The sequence below is a fragment of the Squalius cephalus genome (genome assembly GCF_949319135.1).
Source record: "Squalius cephalus genome assembly, chromosome: 2".
Taxonomy (NCBI): domain Eukaryota; kingdom Metazoa; phylum Chordata; class Actinopteri; order Cypriniformes; family Leuciscidae; genus Squalius; species Squalius cephalus.
In genome coordinates this window covers 19404990-19428688 of record NC_137123.1, presented here as the reverse complement: position 1 = coordinate 19428688, position 23699 = coordinate 19404990, and the positions used below count along the sequence as shown (strand labels likewise).

At 38.2% G+C, this 23699-nt stretch overlaps 1 protein-coding gene across 3 annotated transcripts in view; it reads left to right on the top strand.

Moving 5' to 3' along the window:
- Positions 1 to 23699, top strand: part of otx2a (orthodenticle homeobox 2a) — a 57419-nt gene that overhangs the window by 15488 nt on the left and 18232 nt on the right. The window contains exon 1 of one of the 3 annotated variants that reach the window (XM_079895826.1): positions 13003 to 13107. The exons of 1 other annotated variant lie outside the window; for it this stretch is intronic. In XM_079895826.1, the coding sequence (XP_079751952.1) occupies positions 13102 to 13107 (6 nt within the window). In that variant the 5' untranslated portion in view covers positions 13003 to 13101. Of the gene's footprint in view, positions 1 to 13002; positions 13108 to 23612; positions 23632 to 23699 lie in introns of those variants that run through there. One more of the 3 variants, XM_079895828.1, reaches the window with a different exon arrangement.

The following is a 23699-nucleotide window of genomic DNA, read 5'->3' as shown; positions in this document are numbered from 1 at the left end:
GTTATAAATACTTTCTTAAAAGTAGGGTAGGCAATTTCAGAGAGGCTAGCAATAGCAAGCTGGCTTAGAAAGCATGAGATCCCACCCTCCCTTCAAAACACATGAACGCAAACAGCAGAGTTTGCAAAGCGGAATGAGACGCGGCGTTAAACTACCTCATGTCTTAAAGCACATAACATTATAATAATAATGAACGTAAACATCATACAGAGCTCTGACTTGACTGCTGCAGATTCATTTCAGCGTTGATAGTGTTGACAATGACATTGAAACGCTTAAACCTGAGTCTGAGGACTTGAACATCTCCTGGTAGAACGTCACGGTTTGCCATGTCATAATAACGGCGTAGACACGGCATGAATGCAGCATAAGCTAGTTGTTTTGATTCAGGAGGAACTGTAAAAGGCTGCTGCTTGTTTGCAGCGCTCGTTGACTGTATGTCTATATCTTGGCATAGCGTTGGGTAACGTGCTGATGACGTGTGACGTGTTGCGTGAGCAGGTGCGCGGAGGTATGGAAATACTGTTGGAAATTTTTGGTCCTGAGACTTCAAAAGATATGCATATTTTAATATTTAGACCAGTATTGATTGGTATCAGGATGTGAAGAGAGTTTCAACCAGAATTCAACCAGAACCAGAAAAAAATTGCCTATACCTTTAAATGAAAACACAAGCACATCCTGCGTTCAAAATAGACTCAAATGCACTGAGGTTCACCACCAGTCACTGTCATCACATGTCGGACTTGTCGTGTTTCCAATTTATAAACTTTGTGGCCTTTTTCCTCACCTTTGTATAAGGTCAAAAAACTCTTTAACAAATCAAAAACATTTACGGCGATCTATATTCCCATGTCTGAAACTTTCCCCAAATTTGGATTTCATCAACTTTATGAATGGTAAGTTAAGTTCTGAACTAAACCTTATAGGCTAAATAAGCCATTGGTGTGTGTTGAAATCACCCACTGAAACACTTAATAGTTAGTAGTTGGTTAATTAATAAATATGCAATTATTTTTTTCCTCAGACCTCGATTAAGATCTTTCGTGGCCTGCTGTGCCGACGCCATCTTAATCTCAAGACGTGCTACTGTCCGCTGTTTGTACTGAGGTATGGATAATAACTCTCTAGACTCCTACAAAATCAGTCTTCTATAGTATATTAATTAGAAACAACTTCATCCTTAGTTTGTTTAGAAACGATGGCATAACCGTCTCATCAACAAACGTCATGTTACATGTTCACCGCTAGGTGTCACTGTTATCAGTGTTGTGATTTGGTCCAGTCAGTCATTTGTAACCAGTGTCAATTATTTCCCAAAATCTGTTTTGCACAGTTTAGTGAATATTGTGTGAAAATTTAGTTGTTCATAGAAATTTCATAAATTGTTATACATCCGCTAGATATATATATATATATATATATATATATATATATATATATATATATATATATATATCAAATTTCATACACAATGGTAATTAAGTGCTTTACATAAAAATGAGAAAGAAAATACAAGGTATTAAAAAAGTAAGAACCAGAAATAAAATAATTTAAATTAGAATTGATTAGCAGTAGATAAAAAAGATAATTAAATGGGGTGCACATAATTAGTCAGTAGAATGTGAGGCTAAATAGATGTGTTGGATAATGTTGGATCACAATAATTAGGAACCACAGTTTCCACAAATCCCTTCACTCGATTGGGATGTTCTCCTTTATTCTGGAAGGCAAGGGCAGTGACTGTAACATCGAGCGTGTTTTGCAGTATTAATAAACACATATTTATACAGATTTAATCAGGCTCCGAAAACTCTTCAAAAAGAACACGAAGAATGGCCTTCTCAGCTGCCGTAGGTGCAACTCTTGCGTCATCAGAACAGTGATGACAAACCCGTTTTCGTTTAAAATACGTTTTGAAACTTTTTGTTGGCACTGAACTAAATGAACATTTTTGTTTTCTTCACACTTTGTTCTAATGCATCAAATGAAAACACAATACAACCAAAACGAAAAATAAAACATTTTTGTAAACATTAGCTACCATTTGTATAGTTAAGTTCTCAAACTTTTTGGAGTATGGCTTTTAACATCCTTCTGTGTCTCTGCAGTCACACCTTTTTCAGTAAGGGGCAATATTTGCCCCCTTAAACCATTTTTTACCTTTACAAATTCCTTTATGAAATAAATAATGCTTTAAATAAAAAACCCGACAATACTGTGTTTAAAATTAACATCACTTAATATTAATACCTTTCTTTTGTTGAACTGTTGTATATAATCAATGTCACGTCTGCAATCGTGTGGATATTCGATTAATGTGATCATTAAACACAGGGACTCACACAGGGTATGTTTTTGTATCGAAGAGAGTTTAAATCTTAAATCAATCTCTATGCACAGTCTGTGTCTTTATTTGTTATTCATGCTAGTAAGTGCTAAATCCCCAATTTTACAAAGGTAGACTACATGGTCGAGAACGGCAGTAGGCTATAGCGCGATTAGCCAAGGCAGCATTGTTGAGTCAATGCAGTCAGTTTTGACTGCAAAAGATGAGGTAATTTGATCGTATGTCATATATTTACAGCATTTTACCTGCTAGAAATACATGCTCAGTTGTAATGTTATTTTAAGGTGGGGTAGAATTAAATGAACGCAAAACTCAGCATTTTGCTCTATAGAGAAAAAATTGCGCCAAAATTCGTCTCCGGCACGGTACTACCAACTACTACGGCACGGACAAGTGCACGGACATCGCCGTCTCCGGAATGGACACCACCGTCTCCGGAACGGACACCAACGTCTCCGGCACGGACACCACCTCCGGCACGGACACCAATGTCTCCGGAATGGACAAGTGCACGGACACCACTGTCTCCGGAACGGACACCACCATCTCCAGAACGGACACCAACGTCTCCGGCATGGACACCAACGTCTCCGGCACGGACACCACCGTCTCCGGTAAGGACACTAATGTCTCCGGCACGGACACCATCGTCTCCGGTAAGGACACTAATGTCTCCGGCACGGACACCAACGTCTCTGGCACGGACACCACCGTCTCCGGAACGGACACCAATGTCTCCGGCACGGACACCACCGTCTCCGGCACGGACACCAATTTGTCCGGCACGACACCACCGTCTCCGGAACGGACACCAGCGTCTCCGGAATGGACACCAACGTCTCCGGCACGGACAGCACCGACTCCGGCACAGACACCACCATCTCCGGCACGGACACCAACGTCTCCGGCACGACACCACTGTCTCCGGCACAGAACCAACTTCTCCGGAACGGACACCAATGTGTCCAGCCCGACACCACCGTCTCCGGCATGGACACCAACGTCTCGGAGCGGAACGGACAAGTGCACGGACACCACTGTCTCCATTAAGGACACCACCGTCTCCGGCACGGACACCAATGTCTCCGGCACGGACACCACCGTCTCCAGCAAGGACACAAATGTCTCCGGCACGGACACCCGTCACCGAAACTGACACCAACGTCTCCGGCATGACACCACCGTCTCCGGCACGGACACCAACGTCTCGGAGCGGAACGGACAAGCGCAGGGACACCACTGTCTCCAAAACGGACACCAACGTCTCCGGTAAGGACACCAACGTCTCCGGCACGGACACCAACGTCTCCGGCACGGACACCACCGTCTCCGGCACGGACACCAACGTCTCCGGAAAGGACACCAACGTCTCTGACACGGACACCAACGTCTCTGGGACGGACACCACCGTCTCCGGAAAGGACACCAACGTCTCCGGTAAGGACATCACCGTGTCCGGCATGACACCACCGTCTCCGGCACGGACACAAACGTCTCCGGCACGGACACCAACTTCTCCGGCATGACACCACCGTCTTCGGAACGGACACCAACGTCTCCGGCACGGACACCACCGTCCCCGGTAAGGACACCACCGTCTCTGGCACGGACACCACTGTCTCCGGTAAGGACACTAATGTCTCTGGCACGGACACCAACGTCTCCGGCACGGACACCAATGTGTCTGGCACGACAACACCGTCTCCGGAACGGACACCAAAGTCTCCGGAACGGACACCAACGTCTCCGGCACGGACACTAACGTCTCCGACACGGACACCAACGTCTCCGGCATGGAGACCACCGTCTCCGGCACGGACACCACCGTCTCCGGCACGTACACCAACGTCTCCGTCACGTACACCAACGTCTCCGTCACAGACACCACCGTCTCTGGCACGGACACCACCGTCTCCGGAACGGACTCCAACGTCTCTGGCATGGACATCACCGTCTCCGTTAAGGACACCACCGTCTCCGGCACGGACACCAACGTCTCCGGCACGGACACCAACGAGACGGCACGGACACCAACGTCTCTGGAACGGACAGCAACGTCTCTAGAACGGACATCAATGACTCCGGCACGGACCCCACCGTCTCCGGAAAGGACACCACCGACTCCGACACGGACACCAACTTCTCCGGCACGGACACCACCATCTCCGGAACAGACACCAACGTCTCTGGAACAGACATAAACGGCTCCGGCATGGCCACCACCGTATATATATATATATGTGTGTGTGTATATACACACACACATGCACACAAATACAAATAGACAAATACAAATAGAGCCTTGCACAATAATGAATAAAAATACAATTAAAAATAATCATTGTAGTGTGAATTATCATTACTTCATCATTACTAAATTATAAATAAAACTAATTTGTATAGAATATTTGTATAGTAACTTTTCTGTAGAATAACATATTTAGAGTTATTTTTCATCAATTGAATGCATAAATTTAAAATAATAAATATTTGAAAAACAAAGACATGTTTCCATATGTTTTATGATATAGGCCTATATATAACCATTGTATGTTTCATATAATGGTTAATAATTTTATATAAACTTTACAGTATATGTGTCTTCTTGTTCTGAGAGATTTGAGAACTACTAAACACTTCTTGTGTTTGTTGAGTCCACTATGCAGTGTAGTGATGTGAAGGCAAGAATATGTTAGAAAGCCTCATACAGAATGATCACAACAGTTTATTTATCATATTTGAGCTTTTGAAATGACTCTAAGGGACTCAGTTTTCTCTCATTCTCTGAGGCTACGTTACACTTTCTTCTCTAAAGTGGAGAAGGTGTCCACCCTCCACATATGTCCCACAAAGACAGCATCTGTTACTCTTTGAACCTTCCTCCCAGACTGGACCTGCTGTTGCCATGGAGACACCCCCACCCCACATCCTCCTCTTAATCCTCCCTGACTTCATTCAAACTAAGGTCATCCCACCATTGGATGAAAGACTGAAAATGATAGCATTTATCCATCCAGCTATCTATCTATCTATCTATCTATCTATCTATCTATCTATCTATCTATCTATCTATCTATCTATCTATCATCTATCCATCTATCCATCTATCTATTCATCTGTCCATCTATCTATCTATCCATCTATCTATCTGTCTGTCTGTCTGTCAATTAGAGGTTTATCCTTCCACTGTTGGTCTCTTTATTTGACATCAAGGACAATTAAGAGAATGTCACATCTCATGTTCGTCTCGGGAGGCACTTTCACTCAGAGGTCATTCTGTCTCAAGGACAAACATGCAACAACACCAGCTCATTCCATAATTCATAAATATTTAAGGATTATTTACATATGACAAGTCGTACATGAAATCCACTTGTGTAGAACTCTGCAGAAAGCGGCAAGATTTCCAAAAGATTTCTGCATGAAAATCTACAGCTTCCTTAGTTTATTTTATTTCTAATTTCTTTTAGTGTTAAAGTAGCCTACTCTCAGCTCCATTGATCACCATTTTTTACTTAATTTACCCCCACAAAACAGCACAGAAAATGCCCATAAGGTCAGTAAATTCCATCTGGGTCTGCATATGACTTAGCTGAGAATCACAAAGCAGACATGACACATGACATGAATCCCAGCCGCATGATTGTGCTCATGCATCAGGTGTGTGTGAACCGTCTTAAGGAGTTAAGTGCTTTAAGACCTCGCAATTCCCTCACAGTCAGGTATTAGACACGTTGACAAAGCCGTGTGTAATCTGTCATAGCACAGGGATTACAGTACGGCCGCGGTAGCGCGGTTGAGGTCGGACAAAATGGCGGAATAAAGGGAAACAAATTGTAGAGTAATCTCCTGAGAGAAGACGCTCGGGCCAAGGGGGTTCCCTCGGAAAACTCCATTTTGTCTCTCTTTCCGCCCTCGGGGACTTCTCGCAATCCCATAATCCCCCTTGTTTGATGTTTGAGAGCTGATGGCGATGCTGAGGACGGCCCAGAAAGGGTCTTTGTGTGTGCCGTGTGGCTGCAGAACTATCAAGGGTTTGAATGACATGGCAAGAGGGGAGAGAGACGGGTAACTTTAGCTTAATCTAGGCTTAGCGCTGCTACACACACACTCGCGCACAGGTGTGTGTGGCCCTCTGGCTTTGTGGGGATGGTCGGACCCAAACCTCTCTCTGTATCTCACCCCAAGGATCAATACAGCTCTTGAGGCCAAGGATCTGCGAGAGAGAGGCCCAGGGCCTCGGATTAACTCGGGCTCCACCCCTCCGGTCCAGAGCTAGTTTAGATTTCATTTCTGCTCACGACTTTAACCGTTAACACTTTTTAATAAGAAGTCATTCATCTGCTGCTCAACGCTGAGCAGAACCTGGGTAGGGTTGCACGAGTCATTCGTAAGGTTTAATTGCGACGTAACATTCGCATTTGGAGTTTAGTGTGCCACTTTTCGGTAAAGCTAGACTTGTCTAGTAAGTCATAAACTCTCTGTAAACAAATGCACCCTCCTGTAGTGTTAAAAAACCTGCGGGTCATACAGATCTGCATAGGTTTCAGTGCAATTTGCCAAAAATCAACCCAATGAAAAACACTGATGATTCATGTAAAACAGAAAATTGTTGCAAAAAAGGTTTATTGGAGCTTGTCAGAAACTTAAAAAATAGAACATATGTGAGAAATGTAACAATTCCTGTCCATTTCTATTGTGTTAGAGGTCAATTTGACCCACATATTTTATGTTCAAAATGACCTGCATAGACACAAAATGCAAAATTTTTGTCATGATTACTTACTTGTAGTGACTATTTGCACACTGAGGTGCAAATAACTACAAGTATAAATAGTATCTTACATTATTTGTACTTAGTGTAAATTACATTTATCTTAATTGTAATTGTATTTATTTATGTTTACACGATGTAAAAGCCACTGCCTTTTTATGCCTTTGTCCTCAAACCCTTGTGAGGGTAAAATGGATTTCTCACTCTTCTTTTCAGTGCAGCAACAGTCTCGTAATTGAGATCCAAAAAACTAACAACCAAAACCTAAACTGGATAAAGAAACAGTGATTTCTCCAATTTCATCCAATTTTCTTTGGATGATTCAGAAGTCTTCAGTTTCGAGGAAACTTTGAGTCTTACATTCCACTCAAGTTCTTGTGTATTTCATATTTGCTGCTTAAGAAACATTTTAAATAACAGTCAAATCATGATATATGTGATACCAAAACAACAGACTTTATATTAAAAAGACGATTAGCTGAAGGATGACTCTTCCTTTCTTACAGCCACTATATTTAGGGAGTTTACACGACAACCATGTACTAAAAACTGATTCGAGTTTTTTGTGTACAGACGACGACGTTGTGAAAACGATCCCTGTTCACATGGATCCACGAAAACGACTAAAAACGCTGTATTATTCATGCCAGGCCGGTACATGACTATAGACTGAACACGTAATACACGTGCATGACGTCACCGTTCTCACAAATTCGCGTTTTCGTAGTGTACACAGAGAAAATAACGATATCGTTTGCAAAAACTTGCACTTTGAAACCCGTTTTCAAAAGTTTGCGTTTTCAGTCCCCTGAAACGCTGATGTAGAGTAAATAAAATGGCCAAAATGTAGAAAAAGTTTTCTGTTTTTAGTTGAAAACGGTGTCGTTTAAACGTCTAAGTGTTGTGCACCAAAGCATCTTTCTGCTGAGCACTAAACACTAGAACCACAGCTAACACTCACAGTCTAAGCTGTTTATATTCATTAGAGAGGACGGAGATGAGAGGAAAGTGGATTCTGAGCAGTGGCGTCCTCAATAACAGGAATGGATTTATGGATGTAATTTGATTGGTGGGAATAAAGGCCATCAGCCCACTGAACCATAGACACTCCGATGATGAGCTTGATCGGCATGTAAGCATACACTTCACATGTGCCACGAGACGGACATTTTCTTTTTATTCTAGAGGTTATAATTAATACTCGTAAATTTAATAATAAACATTGCTTACTTTAAGTATGTTTGCTAATTCTTGGAAATGCAGATTTGTGTTTTTATTTTCAATATTAAAATACTTTTTCCAATCCAGCCGCGAGTGGTCCATTCTGAGGTTGGGTCCCCCAAAATAATTGTTTTTAGATCATTTTTAGTCCTAGCAGAGAAATCTATGGACATAAACTAAACTTTGGACATGTGTCAACCAGAAAGTGTCCAAACACTATTTGCATGCATTTCCAACTGTATTTCTATTGTTTTATCTTTATCTTATCTTTTAAAAGCTACACTGAAAGAACAATAACGATTGCAGGTTATCACTTTTTACAGTGTGTGAAAAATCAGAACATAAATTCTTTCTTATTAACCCGGTACATTGGGCTTTTCTTTGAGTGTAACAAAAAAAAAAGTGTGGCATGTTTTAGTGTGCTTGTTCTTTAAATATCCAATATTATATATTTTGGGACCAATAGGGGGCAGAAGCAGTCAGCTAATGCTAATGATGCCATTTCACTCTTGAGCACCAAAACTGTCATTCATATAATTGTCAGACTGATGTGAATTAGCATAGATTAGTTGATTCATTTTTAATTTTATGCTATTTAGCCCTATACATATTATAAAGCAACATTTGTGTGTGGGTGTGTGTGTTTGGCGATGGTTTAAGAACGGGCTGAAAAATAGAGAGACTAATTGAGCAAATCTCTCCCAGTCATATGCTGCATGTTTCAGTTGACCCTTGACCTCTCATTAGGAGGCAAATACTCAGCCTCCATCCGTACCTTACATTTTTCAGCTAGGTTTTTGCGAATTCATGTATTCCGCTCCTCTCTCGGCCCTCGCTCCTCTTGGGTGGCCCTCGTAATCCTCAAAGTCTTTAGGGGACCACAAGCCATGTCAAAACTCAATGCCAAATCTTACAACACTTACCAAGAAATTAAAGGGCTCTTGTTAGTGTGTTGGCGGTTAAAATCCCCCGCTGACTGTCGCTGTGGTAGACTGGGTTACCTCACCTATTTTTCTCAGCTTTATTCCTTAAGGATGCAACAGGCCTAGTCAGAATAGACGCCATAAAACGCAAATGAAAGTTTTGACTATATTAGTATTATTTTGTTTTATTTTTGAGTGTTAAATCCCATTAAACATCATATGTCTATTCTGCACAGCCTTGTTTTTATTAATGTTTTAATGATGTGCATTTTGGCAATAAGGAAAAGTGAGTGTAGTTGGCCTAGTAAACTATATAGCATTCCATTCCAAACAAAGGTGAACTCAAAGCCCATTGGTCAGCAGAAGCGACGAGTACAGGAAGCAAGTAAGCCAAGGCAAGTTCTGTTCATTTTGCGCTCTCTCATCCGTCATCTCTCTCTCTCTCTCTCTCTCAGGGTAAGTGACCCCGGGTCCTCCAGTGTCTGCACTCAGAGGGGGATTAGAGATTAGGGCCGTCGCCAGCATTCCACACATACCTGATTTCTGACTTCTACCTCACACCGAAAACCTCATGACTTCAACCAGAGAAGAAATCCTCAGCTGCTCTCACACTGTCACAACACAGATAACAACATCATTCTCTGGCTCTATCTATCTATCTATCTATCTATCTATCTATCTATCTATCTATCTATCTATCATCTATATCTAATTATCTATCTATCTATCTATCTATCTATCTATCTATCTATCTATCTATCTATCTATCTATCTATCCATCTGTGTCTATCTATCTATAATCTATATCTAATTATCTATCTATCATCTATCTATCTATCTATCTATCTATCTATCATCTATATCTAATTATCTATCTATCTATCTATCTGTGTCTATCTATCTATCTATCTATCTATCTATCTATCTATCTATCTATCTATCTATCTATCTATCTATCTATCTGTGTGTGTCTATCTATCTATCTGTCTATCTGTGTGTCTATCTGTCTATCTGTCTGTCTGTCCATCAGTTCGTCCATCCATCCGTAATCATTTATTTATTAAGTTAATATATAGGCCCTGATTAAGTTATTACTTATTTTATTAAAGACTATAACACATTTCAACAAATACCATGATGTTTAAACACATTTCAGAATATTTATTTATTTGCAGTTCAGAATTTGGAAAATGAAATGTGCTTCATTGTGATAGAAAGAATGTCACATTGCAAAAAAAGTTTTGCAACAAAACAAAAAAATCTTGAACATTGTGAAATATGACCCAGACATGTTCTTGACAGGTTTCCTGAGATGTGTGACATATGTAGCATATCATGTTCCAGCCAGGTGTCATCTACAGTTTAAACATCTTTGTTTACATTTACGTTACATTTATTCTTATGCTATTTTGCTCTGACAGATTGTTGATGTTCCTTCATTTGTTGGTCGCTTTAGATAAAAGTATCTGCAAAATTAATAAATGTAAACATCTTGTTAATACTGAAATAACATTTTAAAGACTTTTGAAAGGTGAAGAGAAAAAAATACTAGAGGTGTAATTTTATTTGAATTTGAGTTTAGGAAGGAAATGAGTGGCAAAACTGTGCGATGTGGTATTACATTTTCAAACTTAATTCATGCATCGAGCAGTTTTATTCTGAAAACATGAACAGTATGTCCTCGCTTCTGAGTCCCAGTTCATTAACAGTCATATCTGTCAATTAAATGACTATCAATGGCCCAGTTTCTAAGTCCGACCCCTCTGTCTCTCTCTTTGTCCTGAGGGTAGGGCAGTGTATGGCCAGTTTCATTAGCCGAGTCTCACCAGTCCTCTCCCATTTGCAATTCTCTCCATTGTTTCCCTAAACAATGGCAGCAAACAAAGCATTAAAATGGAAATGACTGTAATGTAGCTAATTAGTTATCTGTGTTGGGACTGTTAGCAGGGAGAGGGGGTGGATAATTGGAGCTCTCTGTCTGTCTCTCTAAGAGAATTAACAACAGTTCAGGTGGACACAAATTCCTACTTGAGTGTTGTGGTGACTTGCCTAATTTATGTGTAACATTTTTTTTTCTATATTCCTCTGGCCTTTGCTTAAAATGTGTATTTTATATATATATATATATATATATATATATATATATATATATATATATATATATATATATATATATATATTATACAGACACATTTAAAGACGCATTCAGACCCATTGAATTTATCTATTTTCAACATTTAAACATTAATCAGTTTTTAAAAAAATTCATAGTATTTTTTTCTCCAGCTAGTACAAACGCAGCTTTCATCATGTATTTGAATAACGCCATGTTTAATCTAAACCTATAACACGTCCTCCCAGTTTTGTTCATTTGTTTTGGCCCGCAGACAAATGTTTAGTCTTTTTCTTCACTTGCCCATGTCATTTTCATTTGTTTATCGTCCTCTTTCACAGGTGCGAATCCACAAGTCTTGTTATCACGTGTTAACCGGCTGATTGTTGATTGGTGATTGTTAACAGCTTGGCTTTAAAAGACACATTTTAATGACCTCATCAAGAGCACTGAATAACCCTGATTAAGTGCTTTTTTTGTCATTATTGTCCCATTAATGGCAAGAAGACACTTCTTCAGGACTGACCGGAGACGTCAGTGCATGTCACATCACTGTGAGGGTTATAGACCCGCCGTTTGTGATGCTTTCTTTGATTTCTGTGTAAAAAATAATTGAGAAGTTGAGAAGAAAAATCCAGGCAACGGGATGCATTGAGGTTTTTTAATAATCTTTTTTTAATTATTCCCAGTAACTCTACATTCTTTAGCCAATTTTTATTTATCTGATCACAAAAAAATGTAAATGCTACAATTCACATCCAGCCACAATTGTTAAAAAAATGATCGGTTAGCACAAGAAATATTAATTCAGCATCATTTTATTCTTGCATATATGTTTTATTTGGCTCATAATGTAAAGTAAACTCTGTAATCGTTGCCGCTAAATATTTTGCAAAAAAAATATTGTGGAATAATTGGCAACACTTAATTTTAAGGTGACTACATGTACTTACTATAGTAATAACAGTAAATTATGCATAAGTAACTAACCCCTAAACCTAACCGTAACTCTATAGTAAGTACATGTAACTACGTCACCTTAAAATAAAGTGTAATGCAATAATTTTATATAGACACACATAGAACGAAAAATTTATACACAAATGCTCAATGCCAATCAACAATCATTTAGTGAAAATATGGAAACTGCTAAATAATAACCCAGAAACAAAAACCATGCACTTTATTTATGCTGCAATACATGCTGGAAACATGCAAAGCCTTGACAAATCAGCAATATTGTGCAATATAAAATGATTTTCTTGGGGAAATAGTTGATGTGTTTCCCTATCATTTTTAGTATCTGTGTCTCAAAAAGTAAAATGTAATAGCTTTGTCACATTTGATGAACACTCTGGAAAGAGTGAAAACCTGTTCATTGAGGTGAGGTGGATATGATTCATATTTTAATGATTGTAAACATAATTCTCTTTCCTGTCTCGTCTTCACGTTGTTGATTCTTCTGGGGTTTGGATATGTCAGCGCTAGTAAAGGTGTGGTGATTGTGTCCCAACATGACTCTTTCTTAAACAACAAAGCTGGTAATTACTCAACTGACCGATGTTTATACTGAGACATAGGTGCTAATTAACCCTGTTCATTAATGACATTAACAGGCGACAGTCATCTGGGCGAAGGGGATTTTTTCCCTTTGGATTTCCAACACTGGAATGACCCATGTGCCACAATCGTTTCCAGACATGGCCTGAAAGGAACGTCGATGAAGGTAACTTGTGTATCTGTCAATGCAGTGATTTGTAACCAGATTTGTCTTCCAAAAATGGAAAATAAAATGCAAATAACTGTACAATTGTATATAGTTAAAGAAATGCGATTTTTTTTCCCCTCATGTCGTTCCAAACCTGTTTTCTGTGGAACACAAAAGAGGAATTTTTTGTCAACTGTCAGTTTTGAAGAATTGTTTTTGTCAATGCACAGGCATTTTTCTAACAATACTGGTTAAAAATGACATGAGGGTGAGTAAATAATGACACAATTTTAGTTTTTTCGATAAACTGTCCTTTTAACATTGAAAATTCAATCCAATCAATCATGAGTTAATTATTGACTACTAAGAGTAAAAATCATTTGGATACTTTTTAAATATGTGACCCTGGATCACAAAACCAGTCACAATAGCCAACAATACATTGTATGGGTCAAAATTGTCGATTTTTCTTTTATGCCAAGAATCATTAGGATATTAAGTAAAGATCATGTTCCATGAAGATATTTTGTAAATTTCCTTCCGTAAATATATAAAACATTTATTTTTGTGAGTGAATGCAGCACAGTCGCCAACATAAATGGACAACTTTAAAGGCGATTTTCTCAGTGTTTCGATTTTTTTGCACCCTCAGATTCCAGATTTTCAAATAGTTGTATCTCGGCCAAAAATTATCCTATCCTAACAAACCATACACTCACCTAAAGGATTATTAGGAACAGCATACTAATACTGTGTTTGACCCCCTTTCGCCTTCAGAACTGCCTTAATTCTACATGGCATTGATTCAACAAGGTGCTGAAAGCATTCTTTAGAAATGTTGGCCCATATTGATAGGATAGCATCTTGCAGTTGATGGAGATTTGTGGGATGCACATCCAGGGCACGAAGCTCCCATTCCACCACATCCCAAAGATGCTCTATTGGGTTGAGATCTGGTGACTGTGGGGGCCATTTTAGTACAGTGAACTCATTGTCATGTTCAAGAAACCAATTTGAAATGATTCGAGCTTTGTGACATGGTGCATTATCCTGCTGGAAGTAGCCATCAGAGGATGGGTACATGGTGGTCATAAAGGGATGGACATGGTCAGAAACAATGCTCAGGTAGGCCGTGGCATTTAAACGATGCCCAATTGGCACTAAGGGTCCTAAAGTGTGCCAAGAAAACATCCCCCACACCATTACACCACCACCACCAGCCTGCACAGTGGTAACAAGGCATGATGGATCCATGTTCTCATTCTGTTTACGCCAAATTCTGACTCTACCATCTGAATGTCTCAACAGAAATCGAGACTCATCAGACCAGGCAACATTTTTCCAGTCTTCAACTGTCCAATTTTGGTGAGCTCGTGCAAATTGTAGCCTCTTTTTCCTATTTGTAGTGGAGATGAGTGGTACCCGGTGGGGTCTTCTGCTGTTGTAGCCCATCCGCCTCAAGGTTGTGCGTGTTGTGGCTTCACAAATGCTTTGCTGCATACCTCGGTTGTAACGAGTGGTTATTTCAGTCAAAGTTGCTCTTCTATCAGCTTGAATCAGTCGGCCCATTCTCCTCTGACCTCTAGCATCAACAAGGCATTTTCGCCCACAGGACTGCCGCATACTGGATGTTTTTCCCTTTTCACACCATTCTTTGTAAACCCTAGAAATGGTGTTGCGTGAAAATCCCAGTAACTGAGCAGATTGTGAAATACTCAGACCGGCCCGTCTGGCACCAACAACCATGCCACGCTCAAAATTGCTTAAATCACCTTTCTGTCCCATTCTGACATTCAGTTTGGAGTTCAGGAGATTGTCTTGACCAGGACCACACCCCTAAATGCATTGAAGCAACTGCCATGTGATTGGTTGATTAGATAATTGCATTAATGAGAAATTGAACAGGTGTTCCTAATAATCCTTTAGGTGAGTGTACATCAATGGAAAGCTTATTTATTCAAATTAAAAAAAAATGACCAATGTGACTGGTTTTGTGGTCCAGGGTCACATATGTCATTGACTACGTTTGCATGTGCACCAATAATGTGATTAATTCTAATAATTAGAGTAAGGATTTAATCGTAGCAAGATGTTTACATGACACGAGCAAACCTCTTCACTCCCGTTAACATGCAATTTTTATTTTTCTGATTATTCGCTAAGAATTGTGTTTATTTATACCGCCATTATTCACAGACCTCAATGCACAGCACAGATGACGATCTCACACACAGTAGCTGTGTTACTGGCCACCGTTTTAAGAAAAATGTCTTAATTTCTATGTTTTCAACCATCAGTAAAATTGTATTATATACATGTCACTAAACATTATCAGCATGAATTCAGTTTTTTCATCACCCCAAAACTGTGATGCCTTCAACGTTATGTTTACCTGTGCATGACGTCACAAGAACGTCACTTTTCCAACAGAGTGGAATAGATGCGATTTAAAGTGATTTCATGCCTATTTATTGTGATTAATATCGACTGTATGCCACATTTATTACTATGATCAATATGGTTACAGATTATGAGCTTGATAATAAGCTCATAGTATTACATGAGATAAAGTTTAACCGCAATATTGCCTAAATCTCATGATATATGAGGGCGCATGTAGTCAGTGTTTGATTTTAAGAAACTTTTTGTTGGGTTGCCACTTGATGTCCACTGGGTCCTAAAGCAAAACCAATTGCAAATAAATGTGTGAGAAACGTTCAAATGGATGTTTGGGAATAAATCAGCAGGTCTTTGTACATAAATATTGTTGACTTTGGAAAAGCTTCCAAAACACTTTTTTTTAATCTGACTCTAAAAGCTCTGCTACTTACTATGTGAGTCTTTTCTGAACGCCGAGCGGCCTGCGATGTAAATGATGTCACATTGTTAGTCCGTCTGGTGTTAAGCCCCTCTACGTGAGCGGGACGGCCAAACACCGCCTTGGCTTTGACACAAACAACTCTGCGTCCTGCCTTAAGTATATTATCAGGCCGGTTCTTTAGGGAGCACACGGCCAAAGAAGCTTACCATTCATTAATGTTACTCTGCCAAGCTTTACACTGGACTTCAGCTTGTAATCAGCGCTGTGGTCTTTTTGACCTGGCCCATGCAAGAATGCCGTTCTTAAACAACTCAAATGGGATAACTGCTATAATCTTTCAAGAGCTAGACATGCTAAGAGTTTCAAGTCCAAATCCTCCGACGGAACGGAAAGGAGGAGCGTGCTAGGAAAGGGATACTCGTGGGGAATCTGTGCTGTAGTCCCTCGCAGGCCTCTGCAGATTTAGTTTAGTCTTGGTTTAGTCTGTGTTTCAGTTTGGATGGGTGTGGAGTTTTTTAGCGTAGAAAAGATCTGGTCTTCTTAACTATGAAATTCTAGAGGAACAGAAAGAAAAATGTTTCAAGCTGAAAATATGGAAAAGAGAATTCTCATCTTTCTTTAGATTTGAAGATGGAAAAGAGAGAACAAACATCTTTAATGATTCATGTTTTGAATTATTTGAGTTTTTTTCCAATTCATTTGAAGACCCCGTGGTTACGTCTTGTCTTTTATAGTGAAATATCTAGTTAAATGTGGTTGATTATTGTGTTTTCGAATAAGTTAGGATATTTTTTTATTTTATTTTTTTATTAATAATTGTATTCAGCAAGAGTTCATTAAATTGATCAAAAGTGACAGTAAAAAAAAAATTCTGTTTCAAATAAATGCTGTTCTTTTTCATCAAAGAATCCTGAAAAAATGTATCACGTTTTCCACAAAAATATGCATCAAAGATCATATTAGAATGATAGAATCATGTGATACTAAAAATTCAGCTTTGATTCACAGGAATAACTTACATTTTAAAATATATTCAAATCAAAAACAGTGATTTTAAATTGTAATAACTCTTCACAATATCCATTTGGGTCCCACTTTATATTAAGTGGCTTTAAGTACAAATAAACATCTAAAAATAAGTACAATGTACTTATTGTATTCATGCTGTATTGTAAAACACATTGAGGTGAGATACGGGTAAGGTTAGGGACAGGTGTTGTGGTATGGGTGGGTTTAATGGTGGGTTAAGGTGTAAAGGAAGGGTCAACAGTGTAATTACAAATGTAATTACATAAATTAATTACAGCTGTAATTACATGCAGGTATTTTTAAAATATAAGTACAATGTAAAAACATGTATGTACACAATAAGTCCACTGTATCAAATTATTAATTTCAATGTTAGTACATAGTAGTTAAAGCCACTTAATAAAAAGTGGGACCTTAATTTGTTTTAACAAATAAATGCAGCCTTGATGAGCAGAATTTCAAAAAATGTATCAACCCCAAACAACGGTAGTTCATGTATTTAAAAATATTGACCCCCTTCAGTGAGCAACTTTGTGTTCAAAGCTTTGTGAGTATCTAACCAAGTTTTTAAAAAGGTCGCTTGACTACATTTTAACCAGGAGGAAAAAAGAGAAAAGATGAAAGATGAAAAAGAGACAACAAACTATGTAGAGCTGGAAATCATAAGGAATTTAAAGATTTTGATTACAATTATGATTCCATTTAACAATTCCATGAATGATTCTTTTAGTACTTTTGAGGCAGAACCAGCTGTCCTACCTATAAATATAAATATAAATATAAATATATATATATATATATATATATATATATATGTAGGACAGTTGGTTCTGCCTATTTTTAAAACATTAAAATATGCTTTATATATACATATACACATATATATATATATATATATATATATATATATATATATATATATATATATATATATATATATATATATATAAAGCATATTTTAATGTTTTTTAATAAAAGTAACAACAAATGTTTATATTTAACTGAACGTTGTCAAATGTACAATTAGTCAGTAGTTGTCGATGTAATTCTAACGAGCTTTAGCTGCAGTGAAGTCGAGAACCATGTTGACAGATTCAGTGAGTCTTTACTAGTCTGATTCAAACCGACAGTTTTTGAGTCTTTCTAAACTATTCACTTTACATTAGCAGAACCAATCATCATAAAAATCACTTATTTGCAGTATTTATTAGAAAATGGAGCCTAACACTTCAAATCCCAAGCCTAATAAACTCCTAATAAACCGATTACTTTAGATCACACTTCTTCAATGTTACTTCATCATAATCATTGTTATCACATTTTAAGCTAATTCCTGGCATCACATGCCTAAACAATGTCTAAAAAAAAAAAAAAAGAGGGGGAGTATGGGTAAATCGGGGGTGTTGGGAGAAAAGATGGGGGGATGGAGGTAAAGAGAGAGAGAGAGAGAGAGAGAGGGATGGAGAGGATTAGGCATCAGGATCCCTTGGGCATTGTCTGGAAATCTGGAGATAAAGAAGGAAGGGGCAGGTGGTCAGAGCGCAGGGGGAGGGAGGTGTGTTTCGGGGTGCTGATCTGAAAGGCTGGGGGCAAACATGCATTCATTAGAGGAGTGTATGTTCTTACTCAGCACAGTCACCGTCCAGCTCAAGAGACACATGTGACCCAACTCTCCGGATGCTCACTTGCTCAGATTTGCCGTTCATCTTTGAGTGATCCGTCAGATGCGTTGAGAGGAGATGAATGGCTCTATAACACATTAAAAAATATGTATATTTATTACACGCCTCGATGGAATACTCGATTCTGATTGGTCAGTCGTGGCATATTTTAGTATAGTGACCCTAAACTGTGCACTTGTGCTAGTTTCATGCCTTTTATTTAACTTACACACTTTCTTCAAATTAATTTCAGTTCAAATCAGTGTTTTATATCAGTTTATTTATTTAGCCATGTATCAATGTAGAGTCGTTATTGCAAAATAAAGCCCTTAATTTATGCATTATGATTCTGATTGCATTGTGTTTCAGTGATCTTACACAGTGAGTATCACATCTTAAATGTTTATCCTCTTACAATAAAAAGTATCGTGGTGCTAAGATGGCATTTTTTTAACATGTTATTGTGGTAAAGCCGTTTTGTTTTGAGCATTTGCCACAGTAAAGTCACGTTTAGATTTTATGTAAATCACCGCAGATCTGCAGCCTATTTATCGTGCACTAAAACCAATGAGTAAATTCGCTTTCTAATAACACTAGAAAATATTGTAATTAGTCTAATGTTTTAGTCTAATGACTGTGGTTGAAGTTGTATCTAAAGAAAGATTATTAAGAAAATACTATTTCAATACAATTTCACATTGCTGTTTCTTTGTAGTTATTTGTGAAATTATCTAGTGATTTCTGAGTGAAAAATGTAAATCTTACATCAAATTTTCAGTGTATTCTTTAAAGTGCCGTACAAGATAAAAGTAAGAAAAGAGAAAAGTAACCGCGCTGAATTTTTCAATATCATTGGAAAATCAGATTCATTGCAGTGAATCTTTTTGAATCTTACTGAAACGATTCATTTAAATCAATCATTTAAAATTGATTCACTGATTTGAATCACTATGCAAAAGTCTCTGCGTTCACAGTTGATTGTTGTTTTTGACTAATGCATTTGAATATTTTTAGTTTGCAAATTTTCTCATTTTTGTGCAACATAAATAGGCTACTACTCTGATTGTAAATGTAATGATTTATGTTTTTATATATATATTGACTCCCTAGCTACAATATTGCTATCTGCTTTGTCTACTTTGTTAGTAGCTTGAGAATTAATAGCTTGTAGCTTAACAAACTAGCTAACAGGTTCAAAGTAGCTTCCCTGACACTGTTTTCCCACAATACTTTTTTTTTTTTTTTTTGCGTGGAATGGTAATACTTCTTTCCCTTTTCTCCCTTTTATAAGTGTTTTTTTTTCCTCTTCCTCATTCCCCAGTTCCCTCCTTCTCCCTCCCACCTCAGTATCAGATAAACAAACACTCAGGATATCCTGAAGAAACTGAAGTCTTAGCCAAAGGCTCTGTCCTAAATGGAGCGTCATTAACTCCACAGAGCTCTCCATGTTAGATATGCAGCTAATTAGAGGTCCATTCACATGAGAACCGGCGCAGACGCTCTTACCTGCACCCTGATAAAGACAGACTTCAAACTTCAGCGCTCTTGTTTTCTTTAGTGCCTGTTGTGTTTGTTTTGTGTTTTGAGGGACGTCCACCGAGATGGGTTTGCTGATTGACATGTGAATGTCCTGACGGGACTGGGAAAATGCTGTTTGGTTTCAGGGGGATTTTATTGTACTTTTTAGATGTATTAGACTTGAAATGTACATGAATCTAAATGATTTGTAGTCCCAGAGAGATGTTCTCATCCTACCACAAGCTGATTTTCCACATGGGTCTCTGGAGACTCCCTACACCCCTGAGTCAAATTTAGTTAATGGTGTTAGCTTAAGATGCCTTAGTATGAGATTAATTCATTAAGTTAAGTGTGTGTGTGTGTGTGTGTGTGTGTGTGTGTGTGTGTGTGTGTGTGTGTGTGTGTGTGTGTGTGTGTGTGTGTGTGTGTGTGTGTGTGTGTGTGTGTGTGTGTGTGTGTGTGTAATGTGACACTGCACTGATTTGTTTCCCTCACTAATTGGTGAGGTGGAGTCTGAATCTGACACACACAGACACACACACACACTTATATCTAAACAGGGACATTGCATAGACTAATATTGCTTTTATACTATTACCCACATATTAACCCTAACAGAAAACTTGCATTTATTTGACAATTTTTATGTTCAAATAATATATATTTGAATATATAAATGTTCAGATATATATATATATATATATATATATATATATAAATGTTCATATATATATATATATATATATATATATATATATACATATATATATATATATACATATACATATATATATATATATATACATATACATATACATATATACATATATATATATATATATATATATATATATATATACATATATATATATATACATACATATACATATACATATTTGTCCCTAAAAATATGGTTATGTACACACACATACACACGCAGACTATGTAGAATGTAGATGTAAATGTAGAATTATAAGTATTTCATGAATTCAGTTAATTATGTTAATTAATTCCATTAATGAATTTTTTAGTACTTTAGAAAAGAGCCCTGTGTATATGTATGTATAAATTCCTTCGCCTTGTTTTACTAAATCGTGCACACAATATAATAATTTGTTGCCTTGTTTTACTAAATTGTTTAAGTAAAAATGAAAGCGAGGGAACAAATTAGTGCAACATGTCCATGATTTAATAAATCGAGGGAGTGATTTTTTATATGGTGCACACGATTTAGTAAAACGAGGGAAAGAACTGCGTTCTTTATGGGCACGATTTACAATTTTTCCCTGCATGTCATGTGCGTGGCTCCGTCCTACTGACGTACTTCAGTCCTACTTACAGTAAGTAGGACAAAAAAGCACTCTTAAGTTTAACGAATAGCATTTAATATAAATGTAAACTATAATGCATTTTCATTTTATTGTAATATAATTAGCGTCCAAAAACATTACATTCAGTTTGCACTCAAGGATTTTTTTTAAAGTATGCAATTTCTATAATAAGTACTTTTAAACTGTTCTAAAGTGTACTTGATTATAGGATACACTATCAGTGGTGCTCCATCTGCATTGGCAGAAGAACACGGCCATTTAAAGGCCATTGAAGTGCCTGAAACATGCAGCATTATTCAGTGTGTTGACGTAATTTCCACTGAAACAGGAAGAGAGGGCGGGACATATCGATCAGCTCCTCCCCTTTTTTTAAAATAGCCAATAGCCTTTCGTTTATCACAGCTCGGACAGAGCTGTTGAGCTTGGCAAAGCCGCATTTGTCTAACTATTAGACTCTCTTAATATGAAACTGTTGCTAAAGCAAAACAGTGAACAGTCATGCTGAGGATGTGTTTCTCCTTCATATCGCTTTAAAATACAGAATTCAAACGGGTCCGATACGTTTTGTGGTCTCCACCAACTCGATCATATGATCCGCTCTGTTCTATCGTGTCTCTGCGGCGGTTCGCGGGACACTAACGTGAATCCAGACTTCATTCGCCCCAATGGAAAGCATATTACACCGTCTGAATCGCTCCCTATCCCCTATATAGTGCACTATGTGCCATTCATCATGTAGAAATTTGTAAATGTGTGAACAAGTGACCGATTTTACCTGCAGCTTCAGCATCTATTTATAGGGGCGGGACGCTTTCGATTCTTGAGTGCATTTGATTGGACAGGAAATCTGATGAGAAGCTGAAGTGTGTGATGTTATCAAAATCATTGAGAGATTGTAAGTTTTGAATGTTTCTATCTTTTAAATGTGAATTTTGTCATTGTTTTGGAGCTTGCTAGCTTATAGATTACAGTAAGACTAACATATTCATATTAAAAGCCAAAAAACGTCAATTTTGATTTCATGGGGACTTTAAGCAACCTTAACTGAACTGAATGTCATAGAAATCTTTGGTTCCAGAACCGGTTCTCGATTCCCAGTGCTAACAAACACACACACATACACCAAACACCTCCCCCTACAACTAATCAGTCCGGTGCAACACACATTGTTGCTGTATGTAAATGCAGACACACTAGGAGAGAGAGGGGGGGGGGGGATGCAGAGAGGATTTTTTAGAGGATAATGTGGGGGTAAAGGACAGGGGCCCGCACCCCTACACAACGGAGGGATTACCTCTCTCTCTCTCTCTCTCTCTCTTTCTGTCCTTCATCTCCTCTGGGTGGCCTCATGCTTCCCATCAGGAATGGAGACAGAGAGAGAGAGCGTGGAGGGGGTGCCAGTAAAAAGAGAGAGAAAAAAAATGTTAAACGCACGGACATTCACACAGCAAGGCAGATCGTTGAGAAGCGAGTGAGCTTAATTCCATCAAAGAGAGAGAAAAGCGAGTGATTAATTTATTCTCTCCCTCCTCCCTCGCTTCTCGGCTGCTTTTGACTGCTCTCAATGTTGGCCGGTCCAGTGACATCTGGTGCCGGTCAGGGTTTGTCTTTTTAGCGGGCGAGAAAAGGCAACGTCTGCGGAGAAGCGGCGATCCTTTTATTGTTGTTTGTATAAATTTTCTCTCTCTAGAGATTAAGAACATGTGAAAAAGAAGCTTTGGGTAATTAGATGTGAAATGTTGCTCTTTTTGGAGTCAGCGCGTGAGCACGATAACGAAAGGCCAATTAGAGAAACGTTAGTGAGTTTTATCAGGATTTTTAGTGGTTTTATAAATCCTTATGTTGTTCCAAACCATATGACTTCTTTCTTCCATAGAATACAAATGGGCTTGTTAGGCAGATTGTCCAGGCCAATCTTTTCAATGAGTGTAAAGTGGGACGGGTGCTATCGAACCTCCAAAATTTCTAAAGAAGTACCCCGAATGTATCATAAAAGTAGTCTATATGACTCATGCACTATATTATTAGTCTTCTTAAGTCATATAATAACTTTGTTTGAGAAACAGATGGAAATTTCATGGAAAGTCTTGCTCAGTCCCTGTTCGCTTTCATTATAGAGCTGCCAGAATATTCCACACCGATTGTGTTCCATGGAATAAGAAGGATTTGGAATGACACAAGTGTGAGTAATTGATGATATTATGTATATATGTGTGTGTGTGTGTGTGTGTGTATATATATATATATATA